At 34.4% G+C, this 22131-nt stretch overlaps 1 protein-coding gene across 3 annotated transcripts in view; it reads left to right on the forward strand.

The window, feature by feature from the left end:
* The window catches only part of LOC142344074 (translin-associated factor X-interacting protein 1-like), a 58512-nt gene that overhangs the window by 29515 nt on the left and 6866 nt on the right, over window positions 1-22131 (forward strand). For 2 of the 3 annotated variants that reach the window (XM_075395559.1, XM_075395565.1), the window contains 2 exons: window positions 1212-1453; window positions 5539-5657. In XM_075395559.1, the coding sequence (XP_075251674.1) occupies window positions 1212-1453; window positions 5539-5657 (361 nt within the window). Of the gene's footprint in view, window positions 1-1211; window positions 1454-5538; window positions 5658-10493; window positions 10549-22131 lie in introns of those variants that run through there. The other variant, XM_075395570.1, reaches the window with a different exon arrangement.

Raw genomic sequence — 22131 nt, forward strand, 5'->3', positions numbered from 1 at the left:
CCAATATTTATTATAGAAGTAGTCATATGGAAATGACGCCACAAAAGGCGAGGAGAAGGAAGCTTCCTTTTTAAAAATCTTTTCCTGCATTTTCAATTGTCCTCAACTTTTTTGCACAATCTCTTGATCTCTTATGTGATTTAATATTGAGATAGCAAATTCGTTTCTCCTACGGGGGTTTAATTTTTTGTTTGATTTGGTCTGAATTGTCCATCAGAGAAGGTTGTACAGGGCAAATGGGCTCCACATAGCCTGGCAATCCATTCCTAAAAGGTTTTTTTATTGTGTTTTCTAAATGCTGTATCTATATATGGCGAATACTGTCGGTTGTAGATATGATGAACATGTTTTATTCTTGTCGATTGCTGGCGCTTGTTGAAAGCTCAGTTGCTTGAGACTTGAAAACTTCGTAAACAAATTTTAAAAGAAAAAGTGGTTCTTCGCTGTTGACCTTTCCGATTTAGAGGTGTTTATCAACAACATTTGTCTGCATCACAGTTGTTATTTTATTTCAACCCTACCAATTCGCTGTTGACCTTTGCGATATAGAGGTGTTTATCAACAACATTTGTCTGCATCATAGTTGGTTATTTTATTTCAACCCTACCAATTACATGCTGAAAATCTTTTTGATGTACGTTAAAATCAAGCGTTTACTGAATTAATTTTTTAAAGTCTTTCGAAAGCGTATTAAACTCTTTCGGAAAGTGTGAATTAATTGAAGATTTGAACAGTTCTCTTACTGTTTGTTGATCTTTTCCTTTTTAAAAATCTTTTCTTGCATTTTCAATTGTCCTCAACTTTTTTGCACAATCTCTTGATCTCTTATGTGATCAAATGCTCTGTTAATATTGAGATAGCAAATTCTGAATTAATTTTTACTGAATTAATTTTTTAAAGTCTTTCGTAAGCGTATTAAACTCTTTCGGAAAGTGTGAATTAATAACGTGTAATTTCTTTTTCTGTGGATTCTATGACTTCAAATTTAGCATGAACACTTTGTGCACTGGGTTCTGTAAATTTCCATATATTTTCTATGGGTCATAACTTCCTTGTTACATGTTTTTTTGTAACTTTTACTGCTAGGTATTTTTTTCAAGCCTTCCATATTCTTGGATCTCTTTGATGAATTGTATACATTGCAAATAATTACAAAATTGAATAATTTTTCATAACAAGAAATGTGTGATAGCCTTTTTTGCTGTTCAAAGGTCGGATGGACGAAGACCACTACCACAAGATTGCCCGGATGACTGCCCTGCTTCAGAGGGAGTTAGAGAAAGTGGCTGATGGGAACACATTCGTGACAGAAGAGCAGATGAAAGGGGCAATAAAGAAACACATTGGGAAGAAGAGTGATTCTCACGTGATTCAATTAGTGGAGAGTGCACAGAAGATGAGCGAATCCACTGATCAGCCCAATCAGATAACATTCACTAACTTGTTCCAAGATGTAAGATTTATATCTCATGCTTATAAAACATGTTTTCACGATCCTTGCAATAAGTTTGGAGCTCACAGTTTTATTAGTTTCACGGATCTTTTTTGAGTTTGTGCCCCCCCCCGTTACAGATCACGTGTCATTACATAGTAAATCATTATGTAAAAATAATAATAATAAATTCGGTTTTCAAATCAAAGGACATGTTATTGTTATTAATACAAACACATCACTTAAATTTGAGAGGACATCAGAAGGCTTATATAGTCTAGTCGAGTGATGTCTTGAATCAGTTTTCATCAGCAATTAACAGTGACCTGTTATTAGCACTTTACAAAAAATTCTAGTCGCAACGAAGCATAAAAAAAAATTTTTAACAACCAACAAGAAACGAGACAGTATGACAAAAAACTATGCGTGACCTAATAGAAAAGCGAAAGAAAATAAAAATATGGCACGTGCGTCTGGGTGGCGCAAATAAATGTTCACTCACTAAGCTGGGGTGGGGGGGTAAACAAAATGTCTCTTCTCTGATTCAAGTTGTTATTTGTGCAGTCAATTTCTTTGAGTTCGATTTATAACGAAAGATTTGATTGTTTGAAGTCAAATTGGACTCGTAATGATCAATCTTAAACATTTGCTTTAAAAACCGCTACAAAATGGCGCCTTTGTTGTTCCGACCCCTCTTGAGGGGGGAGGAACTATATACTCAAATTGGTTTTTTTTTGTTCAGGCAATTTTGGCCGATCGATATAATAATCGTAGAGAGTTGTGAGTGGTATCATTAGAAAGCCCGTTCAGCGTAGAATATGTAATTAAAAAGATGTTTTCAGTTTTCGCTTTTTATAGGGAGTTATCGAGGTTTAAAGTTTTGTGAATATTAGACGTAATTCACCTCTTTTTATTCACATTTTTGACCAAATCTGTCCATTTTGATCAAATTTGTGTCAATTTTGCGATAATATGTTAAAATTGTTAACTGTAGTGCTATTGATTTTATCTCTAAACATAAAGGCGGTTGCTGAATTATTCGGTTCAACTTTTTTTTGGATAGAATTGATGCTAAATTTTTCAAAATCCAGGCTTTTTTGTCAAGAAAATGTCTTTTTTTAGCCCACTTGCTTTAAATTTGCTAGATGTAGACACCTTGAAACCGCGGCCATACTCTTCTTAAGCTCAAAAGAGATCTATTTGTACTCCGGCTGGCTTTAAGAGTCATCTGGAATTGTAATTCTGCCATTTTCTGCTAATTTAAACTCTATAATTATACAAACTGCATTATTTATTTAACAAACTGAAAAGTTTTGTATAGAATTGATCGATTTCAAAACAATTTCAACAATTTCGCAGCAGTATTGGGGTTGATCTTGATCTCACCATGGATTCTTATGATATTTGTGTTTAGATTTCTTTGGGGCGCAACCTTTTTTTTTTTCAAAATGTTTCCGCTATGTAAACGTTTTTATGCAAATTACGGATAAGAATTTCAAGTCAGGGCTCAATTAATGACAGATTTTATTTACAATGAACACGATTCAACGAGAGTATATTATGGCTTCAGAGTTAAGCTCATGGTTTTTATGGCTCTGACCAATTGTTTTCGTAAAAATTTTATGGATTTCTTACATTTTGCTTTCATTTCTATACTTTTTTGTAGCCCGATGACTTTGTCTCCCCAATCAAAGATCCATATAGCTTTTAGAAGGTATAAAAGAACCTATACACTTCTTCAGTTGTTTTCTAATGTCTGTTACTACTTTGAAAACATTTGTTTTTGAGAAAATATCGGTGAGTTTTTGAACCTTGCCAATATTTTATCTTATTTCTCTCAACTTCGGGAGCAGTCTCAGCAAAAACAGGCGGAAACTGACTTCCTGTGAGTTATCACTTAACGTGGGTAACGATTTTGTTTTCAATTAATGGTTGCGTTATTTTAGTACTACGCGTTTTCAACTTTTGTTTTGTTTTTCATCATTATTGCATATTTTATAAGTTCATTTTGTTCCCTTGTGGAATTATCACATTATTGACCAGTCCAATTAAAGGAAGGTATTGTAAGAAAAACGTACATCGTTGGAAAGAGGCTTATCTTGATGTGCTAATTGTCTTTGGTGAATAGTTTTGCTTTTTGGACTGAGACACAGTCATCTCGCAAAACATTGTGGGTTTTTTATTTTGCCAATGATGGTTTTTTTCCTTGCTGCATGCCATATGCCCGATAACGAAAGATCTTAATTGCTTCTAGGAGACGTATTATTCAACCTAGTTAAGGATTTCAGTTTATAGCTGTTGTTTTAATGACTTAATTTAAATTAAAAAAAATTTTGTTTTTTTTGTCACCATGTAACTCAATCTAATTTATTAGAAGTCTCAATTGCTTTCGTTAATTCAAACTTTTTTGCGCTTGGTTATACGCTGGGACTGATTGCTTCGACCATTTAGTTTCAAAAGGTTTCGAGATTTCTATACTGTTCAATTTTTGGTTTCCTCTTTGTTGACATGTCTAAGTAGTCTTTTTATAAGGAAGACTCGTTGATGTCAAGATGCAGGGAAAGTGACAATTTAAAGTTCTTGCAAGTAACATCTGATAATTATAGTGCCCTGAACAGTGTCATGTCGTAAAATTGTTTGAAGTTTCGGCTTTTTATGCATTTGTTTTTTTTGTGGGCTCGTGACTTAGTCTCATTATTGAAAGGCCCAATCGGCTTCCTGGTCGATTTGTAGCTCAGCTTCTGTAAACACTGGTCACAACCCCTTTCCAGTGAGCTATAGTTTAATCTTGATAACCAATTTAGCTTCAAGCAAATGTTTCTCGGCTTTTTACCACTATAAAATGAGATCTATAAAATTACTACGAGGTCTATAAAATGTTAGGTTTTCATACATTTGTACATTTCAAGACATTTTTGGTTTCTTTTAAAATTATAACAATAATTATTCACCCCGTTGGCTTTGAAGTGTTTGCGCAATTGAACATCGGGTAATGGCATGTTTAAACTGCTTACTAAGAAGATTTAAATGAAAATTTTAGTGATTTCAGTTGATATCTAACGACATTAATAACTGTGAAATTAATTGTTTTCAAAAATTGAAAAGTTTTTTGAACTTGGTCTTTTTCGAACTTGCGCACCTTTTGCTCTCTCTTGTTGACCTGTTAACCTGTCGCATTGGGGCCAGGTCCCATATCTTTTCTAAAGAATAGGTTAAATTTTTTTTTTCGGTTTTTATCTGATGAGATTTTGATTTTGTTATTGTTTTTTTTATTGTAGACATCGAGTTTTAGTCGTATATAAATTTTGTTGTTACATTTTTTTCTATTATCCTTTCTAGTAGTCTTGTTATTAACAACTGGCCCTCTAGCGTGATTTTGACGTCTTTCATTAGTTGTTTATTGAACGTTGGGTATGTTTTTGAAAGTTTTCTATCTTCATCATTTGGTAGCCAACTAAGTCAAGAATGTGGATGAGTGGGGTCGGAACATAATGTACGTATGCACATTACCGAGCCTCCTTGTTGTATTTCTCAATTTAGAATTGTTTTTATAGGTCGTGTTCTTTCTTATTATAATAGCTAAGGCAATCTTAAAGGAGCCAGAAAATGTAAGCGTATAAATTTCATACGGAAAGAGCTCGGTTCTGTTTTGCCACGAGAGAATTTTGTTCGAAAGATCCCATTTCGTTTTAAAAACCGTAATTGAAAATGCTGTTAACGAAACATAAGCTGAGATTGTTTTTTGTTGCATTTAATCAAGGACTGCGCTTCTTTTTTAGATTATTTCTACGATTGGGAATGATTACGAGCTCAGTTAAAGTATAGGTTACGTGACTCTTCTTGAAGTCACCGAGAACTTCTGGCGTTTATCGAAAGTGACGAAGCAAATCGAGATATTAAGTCAGAATTTCGAAGCGATTTCAGCAGAGTCATATAACCTTGCTTAAACCACGAAACGTGCAGGTTTTAAAATAATGAAAGTTCATGGAAGTCAACTTCTGGCTAAGTAGGAACCTCTGGCATTTTAACTTCTAGCACTGCAGACTTTCGGCATTTTAAAATGTGGACGAGAGTGTTTTAAGAGTTGTTTATTTGTTGTTGTTTAGAATGAGGAGGGTACACAGAGTGAGTGGTTAGAATTGTTGTACAACCAGGACACGAAAGAGCGACTGGAGTTAGTTGAGCAGATAGAGGCACTGCTCTCTGAGAAGACAGGCAGAGCCATGTAAGTAGCTCCCTTCCTTCTTCTAATTGGACCCAGGTCTGTTTGCACCCCATTGGTTATTTTGCACAATCTAGCTTGTGATTTTTCATGGATTATGGTTTTTACAGCAACTAGAAGTACCATTAGTTGATTAAATATTAATATATAACAATAAAAGTATGCAAATATCAACTGTTGATGGTCATGTTCTATAACCGGGCGGGGGGTGGAAGGAACAGTTCTTTAACTTTCACCAGATCTTTTTGATATAATATTTACACATGAAAATTATGAATTGAATGAGATCAAATGATTTCTTAGTGATCAAGTAAAAATATTGATTGAAGTATGTAATTAATTTATTAAAATTCATTCTGGAATAATAGTCTTCAGCACAACTGTATAGAGTCACACTAAAAAGTTTTATGTCACGTAAATTTTAATCCGCTTCTTTCGATAACAAAAATTAATAGGAATTTCAGATCATTGATCGCGAAAGGCAGATAGGAATTGATTTGTCCTTTGTTCGTTAAGCAGTGATCAAATTTTGCTTCCCGGTGAAAAATTGTCTGTTTTCTCCAAAATGCTTTCAAGATGCCCCAGTCAAAATTGAACGGTTATCTTGCAAATTAACCGTCCGATTTGCAAGAGACTTACAAGATAACCGTCCGATTTGTAAGAGACTTGCAAGATAACCGTATGATTTGCAAGAGTCGTGCAAGATAACCGTATGATTTGCAAGAGACTTACAAGATAACCGTCCGACTTGTAAGAGACTTGCAAGATAACCGTATGATTTGCAAGAGTCGTGCAAGATAACCGTATGATTTGCAAGAGACTTACAAGATAACCGTCCGATTTGTAAGAGACTTGCAAGATAACCGTATGGTTTGTAAGAGACTTGCAAGATAACCATATGATTTGCAAGAGTCGTGCAAGATAACCGTCCGATTTGCAAGAGACTTACAAGATAACCGTCCGATTTGTAAGAGACTTACAAGATAACCGTATGATTTGCAAGAGTCGTGCAAGATAACCGTCCGATTTGCAAGAGACTTACAAGATAACCGTCCGATTTGTAAGAGACTTACAAGATAACCGTCCGATTTGCAAGAGTCTTGCAAGATAACCGTATGATTTGCAAGAGTCGTGCAAGATAACCGTATGATTTGCAAGAGACTTACAAGATAACCGTATGATTTGTAAGAGACTTGCAAGATAACCGTATGATTTGCAAGAGTCGTGCAAGATAACCGTATGATTCGCAAGAGACTTACAAGATAACCGTCCGATTTGTAAGAGACTTGCAAGATAACCGTATGATTTGCAAGAGTCGTGCAAGATAACCGTATGATTTGCAAGAGACTTACAAGATAACCGTCCGATTTGTAAGAGACTTGCAAGATAACCGTATGGTTTGTAAGAGACTTGCAAGATAACCGTATGATTTGCAAGAGACTTGCAAGATAACCGTTTGATTTGCAAGAGTCGTGCAAGATAACCGTCCGATTTGCAAGAGACTTACAAGATAACCGTCCGATTTGTAAGAGACTTACAAGATAACCGTATGATTTGCAAGAGTCGTGCAAGATAACCGTCCGATTTGCAAGAGACTTACAAGATAACCGTCCGATTTGTAAGAGGCTTGCAAGATAACCGTATGGTTTGTAAGAGACTTGCAAGATAACCGTTTGATTTGCAAGAGTCGTGCAAGATAACCGTCCGATTTGCAAGAGACTTACAAGATAACCGTCCGATTTGTAAGAGACTTACAAGATAACCGTATGATTTGCAAGAGTCGTGCAAGATAACCGTCCGATTTGCAAGAGACTTACAAGATAACCGTCCGATTTGTAAGAGACTTACAAGATAACCGTCCGATTTGCAAGAGTCTTGCAAGATAACCGTATGATTTGCAAGAGTCGTGCAAGATAACCGTATGATTTGCAAGAGACTTACAAGATAACCGTCCGATTTGTAAGAGACTTGCAAGATAACCGTATGGTTTGTAAGAGACTTGCAAGATAACCATATGATTTGCAAGAGTCGTGCAAGATAACCGTCCGATTTGCAAGAGACTTACAAGATAACCGTCCGATTTGTAAGAGACTTACAAGATAACCGTATGATTTGCAAGAGTCGTGCAAGATAACCGTCCGATTTGCAAGAGACTTACAAGATAACCGTCCGATTTGTAAGAGACTTACAAGATAACCGTCCGATTTGCAAGAGTCTTGCAAGATAACCGTATGATTTGCAAGAGTCGTGCAAGATAACCGTATGATTTGCAAGAGACTTACAAGATAACCGTATGATTTGTAAGAGACTTGCAAGATAACCGTATGATTTGCAAGAGTCGTGCAAGATAACCGTATGATTCGCAAGAGACTTACAAGATAACCGTCCGATTTGTAAGAGACTTGCAAGATAACCGTATGATTTGCAAGAGTCGTGCAAGATAACCGTATGATTTGCAAGAGACTTACAAGATAACCGTCCGATTTGTAAGAGACTTGCAAGATAACCGTATGGTTTGTAAGAGACTTGCAAGATAACCGTATGATTTGCAAGAGTCGTGCAAGATAACCGTCCGATTTGTAAGAGACTTGCAAGATAACCGTATGATTTGCAAGAGTCGTGCAAGATAACCGTATGATTTGCAAGAGACTTACAAGATAACCGTCCGATTTGTAAGAGACTTGCAAGATAACCGTATGGTTTGTAAGAGACTTGCAAGATAACCGTATGATTTGCAAGAGTCGTGCAAGATAACCGTCCGATTTGTAAGAGACTTGCAAGATAACCGTATGATTTGCAAGAGTCGTGCAAGATAACCGTCCGATTTGTAAGAGACTTGCAAGATAACCGTATGATTTGCAAGAGTCGTGCAAGATAACCGTATGATTTGCAAGAGACTTACAAGATAACCGTCCGATTTGTAAGAGACTTGCAAGATAACCGTATGATTTGCAAGAGTCGTGCAAGATAACCGTATGATTTGCAAGAGACTTACAAGATAACCGTCCGATTTGTAAGAGACTTGCAAGATAACCGTATGGTTTGTAAGAGACTTGCAAGATAACCGTTTGATTTGCAAGAGTCGTGCAAGATAACCGTCCGATTTGCAAGAGACTTACAAGATAACCGTCCGATTTGTAAGAGACTTACAAGATAACCGTATGATTTGCAAGAGTCGTGCAAGATAACCGTCCGATTTGCAAGAGACTTACAAGATAACCGTCCGATTTGTAAGAGGCTTGCAAGATAACCGTATGGTTTGTAAGAGACTTGCAAGATAACCGTTTGATTTGCAAGAGTCGTGCAAGATAACCGTCCGATTTGCAAGAGACTTACAAGATAACCGTCCGATTTGTAAGAGACTTACAAGATAACCGTCCGATTTGCAAGAGTCTTGCAAGATAACCGTATGATTTGCAAGAGTCGTGCAAGATAACCGTATGATTTGCAAGAGACTTACAAGATAACCGTATGATTTGTAAGAGACTTGCAAGATAACCGTATGATTTGCAAGAGTCGTGCAAGATAACCGTATGATTCGCAAGAGACTTACAAGATAACCGTCCGATTTGTAAGAGACTTGCAAGATAACCGTATGATTTGCAAGAGTCGTGCAAGATAACCGTATGATTTGCAAGAGACTTACAAGATAACCGTCCGATTTGTAAGAGACTTGCAAGATAACCGTATGGTTTGTAATAGACTTGCAAGATAACCGTATGATTTGCAAGATTCGTGCAAGATAACCGTCCGATTTGCAAGAGACTTACAAGATAACCGTCCGATTTGTAAGAGACTTACAAGATAACCGTCCGATTTGCAAGAGTCTTGCAAGATAACCGTATGATTTGCAAGAGTCGTGCAAGATAACCGTATGATTTGCAAGAGACTTACAGGATAACCGTATGATTTGTAAGAGACTTGCAAGATAACCGTATGATTTGCAAGAGTCGTGCAAGATAACCGTATGATTCGCAAGAGACTTACAAGATAACCGTCCGATTTGTAAGAGACTTGCAAGATAACCGTATGATTTGCAAGAGTCGTGCAAGATAACCGTATGATTTGCAAGAGACTTACAGGATAACCGTCCGATTTGTAAGAGACTTGCAAGATAACCGTATGGTTTGTAAGAGACTTGCAAGATAACCGTATGATTTGCAAGAGTCGTGCAAGATAACCGTCCGATTTGCAAGAGACTTACAAGATAACCGTCCGATTTGTAAGAGACTTACAAGATAACCGTCCGATTTGCAAGAGTCTTGCAAGATAACCGTATGATTTGCAAGAGTCGTGCAAGATAACCGTCCATCTTGTAAGACTCTTGTAAGAACAAATGCAACTAGAGTACCAGTCAAAAACGGCAATAAGTGCCTGTATCCCGCCAAAATTACCTGCAAATTGCAGCTCTTTGCGACGGCTACAAAAACAATATCTTCTAAGACTCTTGCAAGATAATTGTCCGGCGAGAAGCGCCGGAAGCGTGCCTTAGCTGCTGCATCGGCCTCTTTAGCTTCTTTGAAGAGTAGAGAATAGGATTCGACCTATTCTCTAGCCTCCAGAGATAAAAAGGGATCATTGCATCTTGCAAGATAAACGTTTTTTGCCAGAATCTTGCAAGATCTTACAAGATAACCGTTGAAATTCGTCTAGGTTTTCACTGTCCCCGATAATATTGTCATTTTGCAAGATGGCCGTGACAGTTTTTTTCAACTTGTGATTTTTGATTGATTGGTTAATTAATTGACTTAAATTCAGATGGTAGACGATGGTTCGGCCTTGATTGATGTAATTAGTTATTGAATAGTTACTTCGATTGAAGTTACTTTTATTGAACAGTGACGACGAAGGCGAAATGGAATCGGGAGCCGTTTGGTAAGATTCCATCAACTCTCAACTCATCTGCAGAGAAAACATTCTAGAACTTTCTCGTGTGGTATCTTTTCCATTTGTGTTCCCCGATACGTTACGCTCCCCCAGTTACGGAGGACGTGCCATTACATAGTAATTCATTATGTAAAAATATAGTACATGCGTCTGGGGGGTGCAAATAATGTGCACCAACTAAGCTGGGGGGGGCACACGGAAAAGATCCCTCGTGTGAAATGATAACATTTTTTTCTTGTATGATGATTGAACACACGATTGTTCTTGTAATCCCTCGCGAGTAATATTTGGAGTAGTTTGACCACAATTATCACTCGTTTTTCATTCCAACCATCACAGACGAATCAAACGCACCACAATTTGATCATCATCATTTGTTGTAATCATACTTTTGATTTCGTTATCATTAAATACTCATCATCTGTTCTTGATATGCAGATAACAAACTCGGTTATATTTTTGTAAAGAAAAACTTGTGTAAAATGTTAATTACTCTTTTCACATCAACAATTTATCCATGAAAATTCTATATCCGCGAATGGAAATCCTGCTTTGATCTTCGTACAGGTCATGATCTGAAACTAATAGACTGTCAGTTGAATTGGAAAGCAGTTTTTTGTTTGTAAAGATTTAGATTGCAGATTGAAAATATCAGGTGTATAATTGCGCTAGGCGATTTTACTTAAAAATATTGTGACACAAATTGTTCGGTCCAAACAATATCTGGAAAATCTTTCAACGTATAAAGTGGACTTTGGAAAAACCTTTGGAAAGGTGAAGGTAAACAACTGTAATAATGGCAAACAGACGTCTTGTTTTTTTCTCTGATTTCCAATAAATATTGTTAAATTAAGGATCTAAAATACATCTTGACAACGTACTTTTACGACACTGCTAAGTAATAGACAGTTGACAGGGACTGGATCGGGAGACGTTTCTAATTCTGATTTTTTTTAGGAAAATAAAGTGTGCTCACCTGTTGTAAATGGAAGTGAACATCGCTTTTAAAAACGTTGACTACATCCCTCGCGTTGTAGTCCCTACTAGACAAAGTTTGTTTATGTAGATTTTGTTCCGACCCCCACTTTAGTGGGGAGGGAGGAACTATATACTCAACTGGGTTTTTTTTTCAGTCAATTTTGGCAGACCGATATATTCATCGTAGAAAATTGTGAGTGGTATCATTAAAAAGCCCGTCCAGCGTAGAATATGGAATTAAAAAGTTTTTTTGATTTTCGTGTTTTACAGGGAGTTATCGAGGTTTAAAGTTTTGTGAACATTCGATTGTTTTTGTGTGCTAAAATTTGGCACATTTTCGCTAATATAATTCAAAATAAGTTAAAATTGTTAACGGCAAAGTGTTGTTGTTACTGTTAGAGATAGAAGAGCGTTGCTAAATTGTTTGATCGAAATTTTTTTTTCGGCTAAATTTTTTGATAAAATTTTCAAAATTCGAACTTTTTTCATCAAAAATGGCACAAAATATGTTTTTTGGTCCACTTTGTTGAAGTTTGCCAAACTTAGTGACCTAGAAACCTTATCAGAGACTCCCTAATCTCAAAAAGAGCACTAGTTGCAATTAGGCGCCGTATGAAAGTCTTCCGGAACTAAAACTTCGCCGTTTTTTACAGATTTAACTCTATAATTATACAAAATGCTTCTTTTTTTTCAATATTTGAAGAATTCCATTCAACGATGGATCTAATTCGTAAATAACTTTAACAATTGGTTGGCTTGATGGGCGTGCGAAAAAATCAGGGAGAGGTTTGATAATATCGTGGACTCTTAGAATCAGAGACTTTTTGGTTTTTATTTTGATGCTGCCTTTTCAAAATATTTTGCTTTTGTTTTTTAATGTTAATTACTGACAATATTTTTTATTAACGGCTCCGTCAATGACAGCTCCAATTTATTTAAATTTGAGGCCAAATGTAGATACAGTTTGTTTTCAGAGAACTAAAGGGTTTTTATGGCTTTGAGGAAGAGTTTTAGTAAAATTTAACTGAATTCTTGTCTTTTGCCTTCAATTGTTATTCTTTTGGCAGTCTGATTTTTAAGTTTAACCACTCGAAGATCTAAGATTGTTTTAACAGTAGGTCTTCTTGCTTTTGTTACTACGAGTTTTCATACTAAATTTTCTGATTTTTGTTCATAATTGCCCAATTTTGCTGTTGTTTTTGTTTCTTTTGTAAAATGTCACATTATTTAACAATCCAACTGAAAAAACTTGACAACATTTCAAACTGAACATTGTTTTTGTTTTCATAACATATGGTCTGAAGGGCTGCGACACCGTTCTCTTTCAGAAAGTTTTTTTCATTTTTGCCCTTTATTTGTTGTTAATTTTTGTTGTCATATGCCAAATATTGTGTAATCAAAGGTCTCAGTGGCCAACTCTAGATAAACAAGTGAACAAAAATAACGGATATTGGTAAATAACTAATGGTTGTTTTGTCTTTCGTTCAAAATTTCTTTAAAAAAAGAGTAATAGCACTCTTCAACTTATCCCTTTTTGTTCTGGTTTGCGTTCTTTTTCGTATTTTACAATGTTGTATCCTGTTCTTGAATTAGCCGCATTATTTAGAGCTCTTTTGAATGTTTTGTTGAATCAAACAAAATAATCTTTCTGTTGTTTAAACTTTTTAAATGATGTCTTCAGGGCTTAGACAATCTGTTTCAGTAGAATTTTGTGAAGTTTAGATGCTTTTCAGTTTTTGTGGTTCTTTTTGTTGTCATTTCGTGATGGTCTTTTTACAAAAAGATGTTATGGTGATGAAAGGAGACGCAAATGAAGATGTTAAATTCTCGTGGTTAATATCTTATGGTTAATGGTAGTTAAATTTAATGGCTTCACAACTGTGGTTTCGTAAAGTTGTCTGTTAAACTTATTAGTTCAGATTGTATTTAATATTTTTATAGTCTTATAATTTAGTCTCATTAAAAACAGTCGCAATTAGTTTTCCAAGTAGTTGCAAGACAAACTGTCAACTCTTTTAGTCGAAAGCTTTTGTTGGCTATGAATTTTGAAAATATTTGTTTTAAAAAAAGAGATATATTTTTGAGATCTGCCAATTTTGTTTCTGTTATGTTGTAGCTAAGCATCTCTATATACAAATCACATCATTTATCTTTTGAAATATATTTTGCTCTCCAAAACGGTTTTATTTTCCTCAAATTGTCTTTCTTCTTGGGACAACCAGTTTTCATAAAACCAATTTTCGTGATTTTTGCAAATTTGCCCCCTTTTTTATAGGTTTTTGTTTTCTTTTCACAGTATCACAATAATGGGCATCATTTGACTTACAAATGTTGTCACCTGCAAAAAGTGCAAGCGAATATTTTTATTGCTTTTAGTGATCAGCATAGTGATCAACATCGTTTTCGAGAATAATTTTTCGTGCAAATTTTTCGTTTTTGCCTGTATTTGTCGTTCTTTTTGTAGTCGTATGACATATCCTGGATAATGAAAGGCCTCGTAATGCGTAATGTTTCTAATCAGTTCGAATTTAATTCTTTTTTTTTTTTAAAAAAGCAATGTTTTAATAAACTTTTGCCACTGTTGCCAAGTCGCATTGAGGAAAAGTCCCATATTTTGTTCCAAAAACTACCGGTTAATCTTCTTAGTATAATTTTTATCCGATGCCATTTTGATTTGGTTATTAGTGGTTTTCAAAAAATGGACAAGGAGTTTTGGTCGTAATTAATATTTGTAACAATTTGATTTTTATTGCCGTCCTTTCTGGTAGTCATATTATGGTAGCCACAGGTCTCATAGGCCCTCTAGAGTAGATTGTTTTATTCTTTTAGTAGTTTGTTGAACGATATGTTGATATGTTAATTTTTTTTATCTCTTCCTCATTTGGTAGACAATTAAGTGAAAAATGTAGATGAGCGGGGTCGGAACTTAATGTGCGAGCGCACATTACCGAGCCTCCTTGTTTGTTATACATTGTTTTAAGCGTTTCATCCATACATTTCTATTCTTATCTTTCTTTTCCTATTCAACAAATGCAACTAGAGTACCAGTCAAAAACGGCAATAAGTGCCTGTATCCCGCCAAAATTACCTGCAAATTGCAGCTCTTTGCGACGGCTACAAAAACAATATCTTCTAAGACTCTTGCAAGATAATTGTCCGGCGAGAAGCGCCGGAAGCGTGCCTTAGCTGCTGCATCGGCCTCTTTAGCTTCTTTGAAGAGTAGAGAATAGGATTCGACCTATTCTCTAGCCTCCAGAGATAAAAAGGGATCATTGCATCTTGCAAGATAAACGTTTTTTGCCAGAATCTTGCAAGATCTTACAAGATAACCGTTGAAATTCGTCTAGGTTTTCACTGTCCCCGATAATATTGTCATTTTGCAAGATGGCCGTGACAGTTTTTTTCAACTTGTGATTTTTGATTGATTGGTTAATTAATTGACTTAAATTCAGATGGTAGACGATGGTTCGGCCTTGATTGATGTAATTAGTTATTGAATAGTTACTTCGATTGAAGTTACTTTTATTGAACAGTGACGACGAAGGCGAAATGGAATCGGGAGCCGTTTGGTAAGATTCCATCAACTCTCAACTCATCTGCAGAGAAAACATTCTAGAACTTTCTCGTGTGGTATCTTTTCCATTTGTGTTCCCCGATACGTTACGCTCCCCCAGTTACGGAGGACGTGCCATTACATAGTAATTCATTATGTAAAAATATAGTACATGCGTCTGGGGGGTGCAAATAATGTGCACCAACTAAGCTGGGGGGGGCACACGGAAAAGATCCCTCGTGTGAAATGATAACATTTTTTTCTTGTATGATGATTGAACACACGATTGTTCTTGTAATCCCTCGCGAGTAATATTTGGAGTAGTTTGACCACAATTATCACTCGTTTTTCATTCCAACCATCACAGACGAATCAAACGCACCACAATTTGATCATCATCATTTGTTGTAATCATACTTTTGATTTCGTTATCATTAAATACTCATCATCTGTTCTTGATATGCAGATAACAAACTCGGTTATATTTTTGTAAAGAAAAACTTGTGTAAAATGTTAATTACTCTTTTCACATCAACAATTTATCCATGAAAATTCTATATCCGCGAATGGAAATCCTGCTTTGATCTTCGTACAGGTCATGATCTGAAACTAATAGACTGTCAGTTGAATTGGAAAGCAGTTTTTTGTTTGTAAAGATTTAGATTGCAGATTGAAAATATCAGGTGTATAATTGCGCTAGGCGATTTTACTTAAAAATATTGTGACACAAATTGTTCGGTCCAAACAATATCTGGAAAATCTTTCAACGTATAAAGTGGACTTTGGAAAAACCTTTGGAAAGGTGAAGGTAAACAACTGTAATAATGGCAAACAGACGTCTTGTTTTTTTCTCTGATTTCCAATAAATATTGTTAAATTAAGGATCTAAAATACATCTTGACAACGTACTTTTACGACACTGCTAAGTAATAGACAGTTGACAGGGACTGGATCGGGAGACGTTTCTAATTCTGATTTTTTTTAGGAAAATAAAGTGTGCTCACCTGTTGTAAATGGAAGTGAACATCGCTTTTAAAAACGTTGACTACATCCCTCGCGTTGTAGTCCCTACTAGACAAAGTTTGTTTATGTAGATTTTGTTCCGACCCCCACTTTAGTGGGGAGGGAGGAACTATATACTCAACTGGGTTTTTTTTTCAGTCAATTTTGGCAGACCGATATATTCATCGTAGAAAATTGTGAGTGGTATCATTAAAAAGCCCGTCCAGCGTAGAATATGGAATTAAAAAGTTTTTTTGATTTTCGTGTTTTACAGGGAGTTATCGAGGTTTAAAGTTTTGTGAACATTCGATTGTTTTTGTGTGCTAAAATTTGGCACATTTTCGCTAATATAATTCAAAATAAGTTAAAATTGTTAACGGCAAAGTGTTGTTGTTACTGTTAGAGATAGAAGAGCGTTGCTAAATTGTTTGATCGAAATTTTTTTTTCGGCTAAATTTTTTGATAAAATTTTCAAAATTCGAACTTTTTTCATCAAAAATGGCACAAAATATGTTTTTTGGTCCACTTTGTTGAAGTTTGCCAAACTTAGTGACCTAGAAACCTTATCAGAGACTCCCTAATCTCAAAAAGAGCACTAGTTGCAATTAGGCGCCGTATGAAAGTCTTCCGGAACTAAAACTTCGCCGTTTTTTACAGATTTAACTCTATAATTATACAAAATGCTTCTTTTTTTTTCAATATTTGAAGAATTCCATTCAACGATGGATCTAATTCGTAAATAACTTTAACAATTGGTTGGCTTGATGGGCGTGCGAAAAAATCAGGGAGAGGTTTGATAATATCGTGGACTCTTAGAATCAGAGACTTTTTGGTTTTTATTTTGATGCTGCCTTTTCAAAATATTTTGCTTTTGTTTTTTAATGTTAATTACTGACAATATTTTTTATTAACGGCTCCGTCAATGACAGCTCCAATTTATTTAAATTTGAGGCCAAATGTTGATACAGTTTGTTTTCAGAGAACTAAAGGGTTTTTATGGCTTTGAGGAAGAGTTTTAGTAAAATTTAACTGAATTCTTGTCTTTTGCCTTCAATTGTTATTCTTTTGGCAGTCTGATTTTTAAGTTTAACCACTCGAAGATCTAAATCTTTTCTTCAAGAGGTGCAATTGAACCTGTTCTATTCATTCTGTTGTTACCTAATGTCTATTATATTATTGAATGTATTTGTTTTAATGAAATTTCTGTGATTTTTTGATTTTGTCATTTTTTTATATTACTTTAGTCAACATTTTGCTTAATCTCAGTAAGTGCAGGTCAATCTTTCCTCCTTATAGGATAAAAACTAATTTTGTGTCAGATTGTTTTAACAGTAGGTCTTCTTGCTTTTGTTACTACGAGTTTTCATACTAAATTTTCTGATTTTTGTTCATAATTGCCCAATTTTGCTGTTGTTTTTGTTTCTTTTGTAAAATGTCACATTATTTAACAATCCAACTGAAAAAACTTGACAACATTTCAAACTGAACATTGTTTTTGTTTTCATAACATATGGTCTGAAGGGCTGCGACACCGTTCTCTTTCAGAAAGTTTTTTTCATTTTTGCCCTTTATTTGTTGTTAATTTTTGTTGTCATATGCCAAATATTGTGTAATCAAAGGTCTCAGTGGCCAACTCTAGATAAACAAGTGAACAAAAATAACGGATATTGGTAAATAACTAATGGTTGTTTTGTCTTTCGTTCAAAATTTCTTTAAAAAAAGAGTAATAGCACTCTTCAACTTATCCCTTTTTGTTCTGGTTTGCGTTCTTTTTCGTATTTTACAATGTTGTATCCTGTTCTTGAATTAGCCGCATTATTTAGAGCTCTTTTGAATGTTTTGTTGAATCAAACAAAATAATCTTTCTGTTGTTTAAACTTTTTAAATGATGTCTTCAGGGCTTAGACAATTTGTTTCAGTAGAATTTTGTGAAGTTTAGATGCTTTTCAGTTTTTGTGGTTCTTTTTGTTGTCATTTCGTGATGGTCTTTTTACAAAAAGATGTTATGGTGATGAAAGGAGACGCAAATGAAGATGTTAAATTCTCGTGGTTAATATCTTATGGTTAATGGTAGTTAAATTTAATGGCTTCACAACTGTGGTTTCGTAAAGTTGTCTGTTAAACTTATTAGTTCAGATTGTATTTAATATTTTTATAGTCTTATAATTTAGTCTCATTAAAAACAGTCGCAATTAGTTTTCCAAGTAGTTGCAAGACAAACTGTCAACTCTTTTAGTCGAAAGCTTTTGTTGGCTATGAATTTTGAAAATATTTGTTTTAAAAAAAGAGATATATTTTTGAGATCTGCCAATTTTGTTTCTGTTATGTTGTAGCTAAGCATCTCTATATACAAATCACATCATTTATCTTTTGAAATATATTTTGCTCTCCAAAACGGTTTTATTTTCCTCAAATTGTCTTTCTTCTTGGGACAACCAGTTTTCATAAAACCAATTTTCGTGATTTTTGCAAATTTGCCCCCTTTTTTATAGGTTTTTGTTTTCTTTTCACAGTATCACAATAATGGGCATCATTTGACTTACAAATGTTGTCACCTGCAAAAAGTGCAAGCGAATATTTTTATTGCTTTTAGTGATCAGCATAGTGATCAACATCGTTTTCGAGAATAATTTTTCGTGCAAATTTTTCGTTTTTGCCTGTATTTGTCGTTCTTTTTGTAGTCGTATGACATATCCTGGATAATGAAAGGCCTCGTAATGCGTAATGTTTCTAATCAGTTCGAATTTAATTCTTTTTTTTTAAAAAAAAGCAATGTTTTAATAAACTTTTGCCACTGTTGCCAAGTCGCATTGAGGAAAAGTCCCATATTTTGTTCCAAAAACTACCGGTTAATCTTCTTAGTATAATTTTTATCCGATGCCATTTTGATTTGGTTATTAGTGGTTTTCAAAAAATGGACAAGGAGTTTTGGTCGTAATTAATATTTGTTACAATTTGATTTTTATTGCCGTCCTTTCTGGTAGTCATATTATGGTAGCCACAGGTCTCATAGGCCCTCTAGAGTAGATTGTTTTATTCTTTTAGTAGTTTGTTGAACGATATGTTGATATGTTAATTTTTTTTATCTCTTCCTCATTTGGTAGACAATTAAGTGAAAAATGTAGATGAGCGGGGTCGGAACTTAATGTGCGAGCGCACATTACCGAGCCTCCTTGTTTGTTATACATTGTTTTAAGCGTTTCATCCATACATTTCTATTCTTATCTTTCTTTTCCTATTTGAGTCTTCTGGTCAAGCCTTAACGAACTGGACTTTAAGCGTGTGAAATAGGGGGCTTGAAGACATCACTGGGTCAGTGCGGATAAGTGTGTTGATCATAATAGTCCATAAGAAACTTCTTTTAACCCCTATGAACACGATAGCTAATTTTAAGTCTTAAAATTTGAATGTAATTGTCTTTAAATTCAGACACAAGGCATTAACAATCAAACGTGAAGACTAAAAGACAAAGAATTTTCGCTGGTTTTCTTTGAAAGGAGCAAATTTTTTAGAATTCAAAACGTTCCACAATATTTTTCTATCTTTTGCAAAAAAAAAATGCGTTCGCACATAAAGTTCCGACTCCGCTCATCTACATTTTTCAATTAATTGTCTACCGAATGAGGAAGAGATACAAAAATTAAAATATCAACAAATCTTTCAACAAACTACTAAATGAATAAAACAATCTACCTTAGAGGGCCGATGAAACCTGTGACTACCAAAAAAGACGGCGCTTAAAATCAAATAATTACAATTATGAATTTCGACCCAATCTCATTGTCCATTTTTTGGAAACCATTATTAACCAAATCAAAATGGCATCATATCAAACTTATACTAAGAAGATTTACCTGTACTTTATTATATAAAAAAATATAGGACTTTTCCTCAATGCAACTTGGTAACAAGTCGACAAGAAATGAGCAAGAGGGCAAAGCTTTTTTGAAAGAATTAATTTCAAACTGATTAGAAACATTATGCATCAAATGAAATCGTTGAGCGAATCTTTTGTAACTCCATTGAGAGTGATTGAGACCTTGCATTATCCAGGATGTGTCATACGACAAAAAGAACGGCAAATACAGGCAAAAAGGAAAAATTTGCACAAAAAGTTTTGCACGCAAATGATGTCCCAGCCAATTAAACATGAAGCTGATCACTAAAGACATTAAAAATCATTGATTGCTTTTTTCAAATAACCAAAAGACCACCCATTACTGTAATACTGTGAAAAGAAAAAAACCTACAAAAATGTGCGAATATGCAAAAATCACGAATATTTAATGAAAGCTGAACTAAAAATTTTCACAAACAACTTTACGAAACCACAATGTTGAAGCAATTAAATTGATAAAATAATAATCGCGAGAACAGAAAATCCTCATTTACGTCTATTTTGATTATCATAAAATCTTTTTGTAAAACGATTACTACAAAATGACAGCAAAAAGAACCACAAAAACTGAAAAAGGAAATTATCAAACATCATTCAAATCGTTTAAACAACAGGAAATTTATTGTTTGGTTCGCCAAAACATTAAGGAGACCTATCAATAATGAGGCTAAATTACGTAAATAATTCAACATTGTATTATATGAAAAGAAACGCAAACCAGAACAAAAAGATAAATTGAAGAATACTTTCACTCTTTTTTTAGAAATTTAATTTGAAAGTCAATAAAACCATTAGCTATATACCGATATCAGTTATTAAGTTCATTTATGTATCTATAATTGGCCGCTGTGTGTCTTTAGTAGATCGATAGAGACCTTTAATTGCCCAATATTTGGCATACGACAGCAAAAATTAACAACAAATAGAGGGCAAAAATAAAAAAATTCCTAATTCTGCAAGAGAACGGTTTCGCAGCCCTTAAAACCATAGGTTATGAGAGCAATAAATATGTTCAGTTAAAAGGTTTTGGAAGCTTTTTTCATCTAGATTGGTGAGTAATTTGACATTTTACCAAAGAAACAAAAACAACAAAAATGGGCAATTATGCACAAAAAAAATTTCTATGAAAACTTGTAGTACCAAAAGCCAGAAAACGTTCTGTTAAAACATTCCCCCACAAAACTAGTTTTTATTCTAAAAGGAAGAATGTTCGACCTGTATTTACTGAGAATAAGCAAAAAGTTGAGTGAAATAAGTTTAAACATTGACAAGCTCAAAAAATCACTGAAATTTCCTTAAAGAAATACATTCACTGACATAAGAGACATTAGGTATTAACCGAATGTATGGAACAGATACACTTATACCTCTTGAGGAAACCAGTTGGGTCTCTGAGAGATTTAATAATCAGACAGCAAAAAGAATAACAATTGAATGCAAAACGCATGAATTCAGTTAAAGTTTACTCAAATTCTTCCTCAAAGCCATAGAAACCCTTAGATTCTCTCAAAACAAACTATATCTACATCCGTCGTCATTTATACGTAAATTGGAGCTGTCATTAATGTAGCCGTGAATGAAACATTTTTGTGAGTAAATAACATTGAAAAAACAAAAGCAAAATATTTTGAAAAAAGGCAACACCAAAATAAAAATTGAAAAATTTCCGATTGTAAGAATCCATGATGATATCAAACCTATCCCTGATTTCGCCGCGTGCCCAACATACCGCCCAAGTATTCCAAATGTTTGCGAATTAGACCAATTTTTGATTGAAGTTCTTCAAATATTAAGAAAAATAACGATGCATTTTGTATAATTATCGAGTTAAATCTGCAAAAACGGCAAAATTTTATTTCCAGAAGACTTTGATAGGGCGCATAATTTTAACTAGTGTTCTGCTGGAGATTAAAGAGTCTGTATCAAGATTTCTATGTCACTACGTCTGGCAAACTTTAACAAGGAAGACCAAAAAGCACATTTTGAGCCATTTTTGATGAAAAAAGTTCGAATTTTGAAAATTTTATTTAAAATTTTGGCCGAAAAAAACTTCAATTGAATAATTCAGAAACGCTCTTCTACCTCTAAGGGTAACAATACCACGCTACCTAATATTTTAAATTATATTAGCGAAATTGTGCCAAATTATTGCAAAAATT

This window comes from Convolutriloba macropyga, chromosome 1 (genome assembly GCF_964194025.1).
Source record: "Convolutriloba macropyga chromosome 1, txConMacr16.3, whole genome shotgun sequence".
Taxonomy (NCBI): Eukaryota; Metazoa; Xenacoelomorpha; order Acoela; family Convolutidae; genus Convolutriloba; species Convolutriloba macropyga.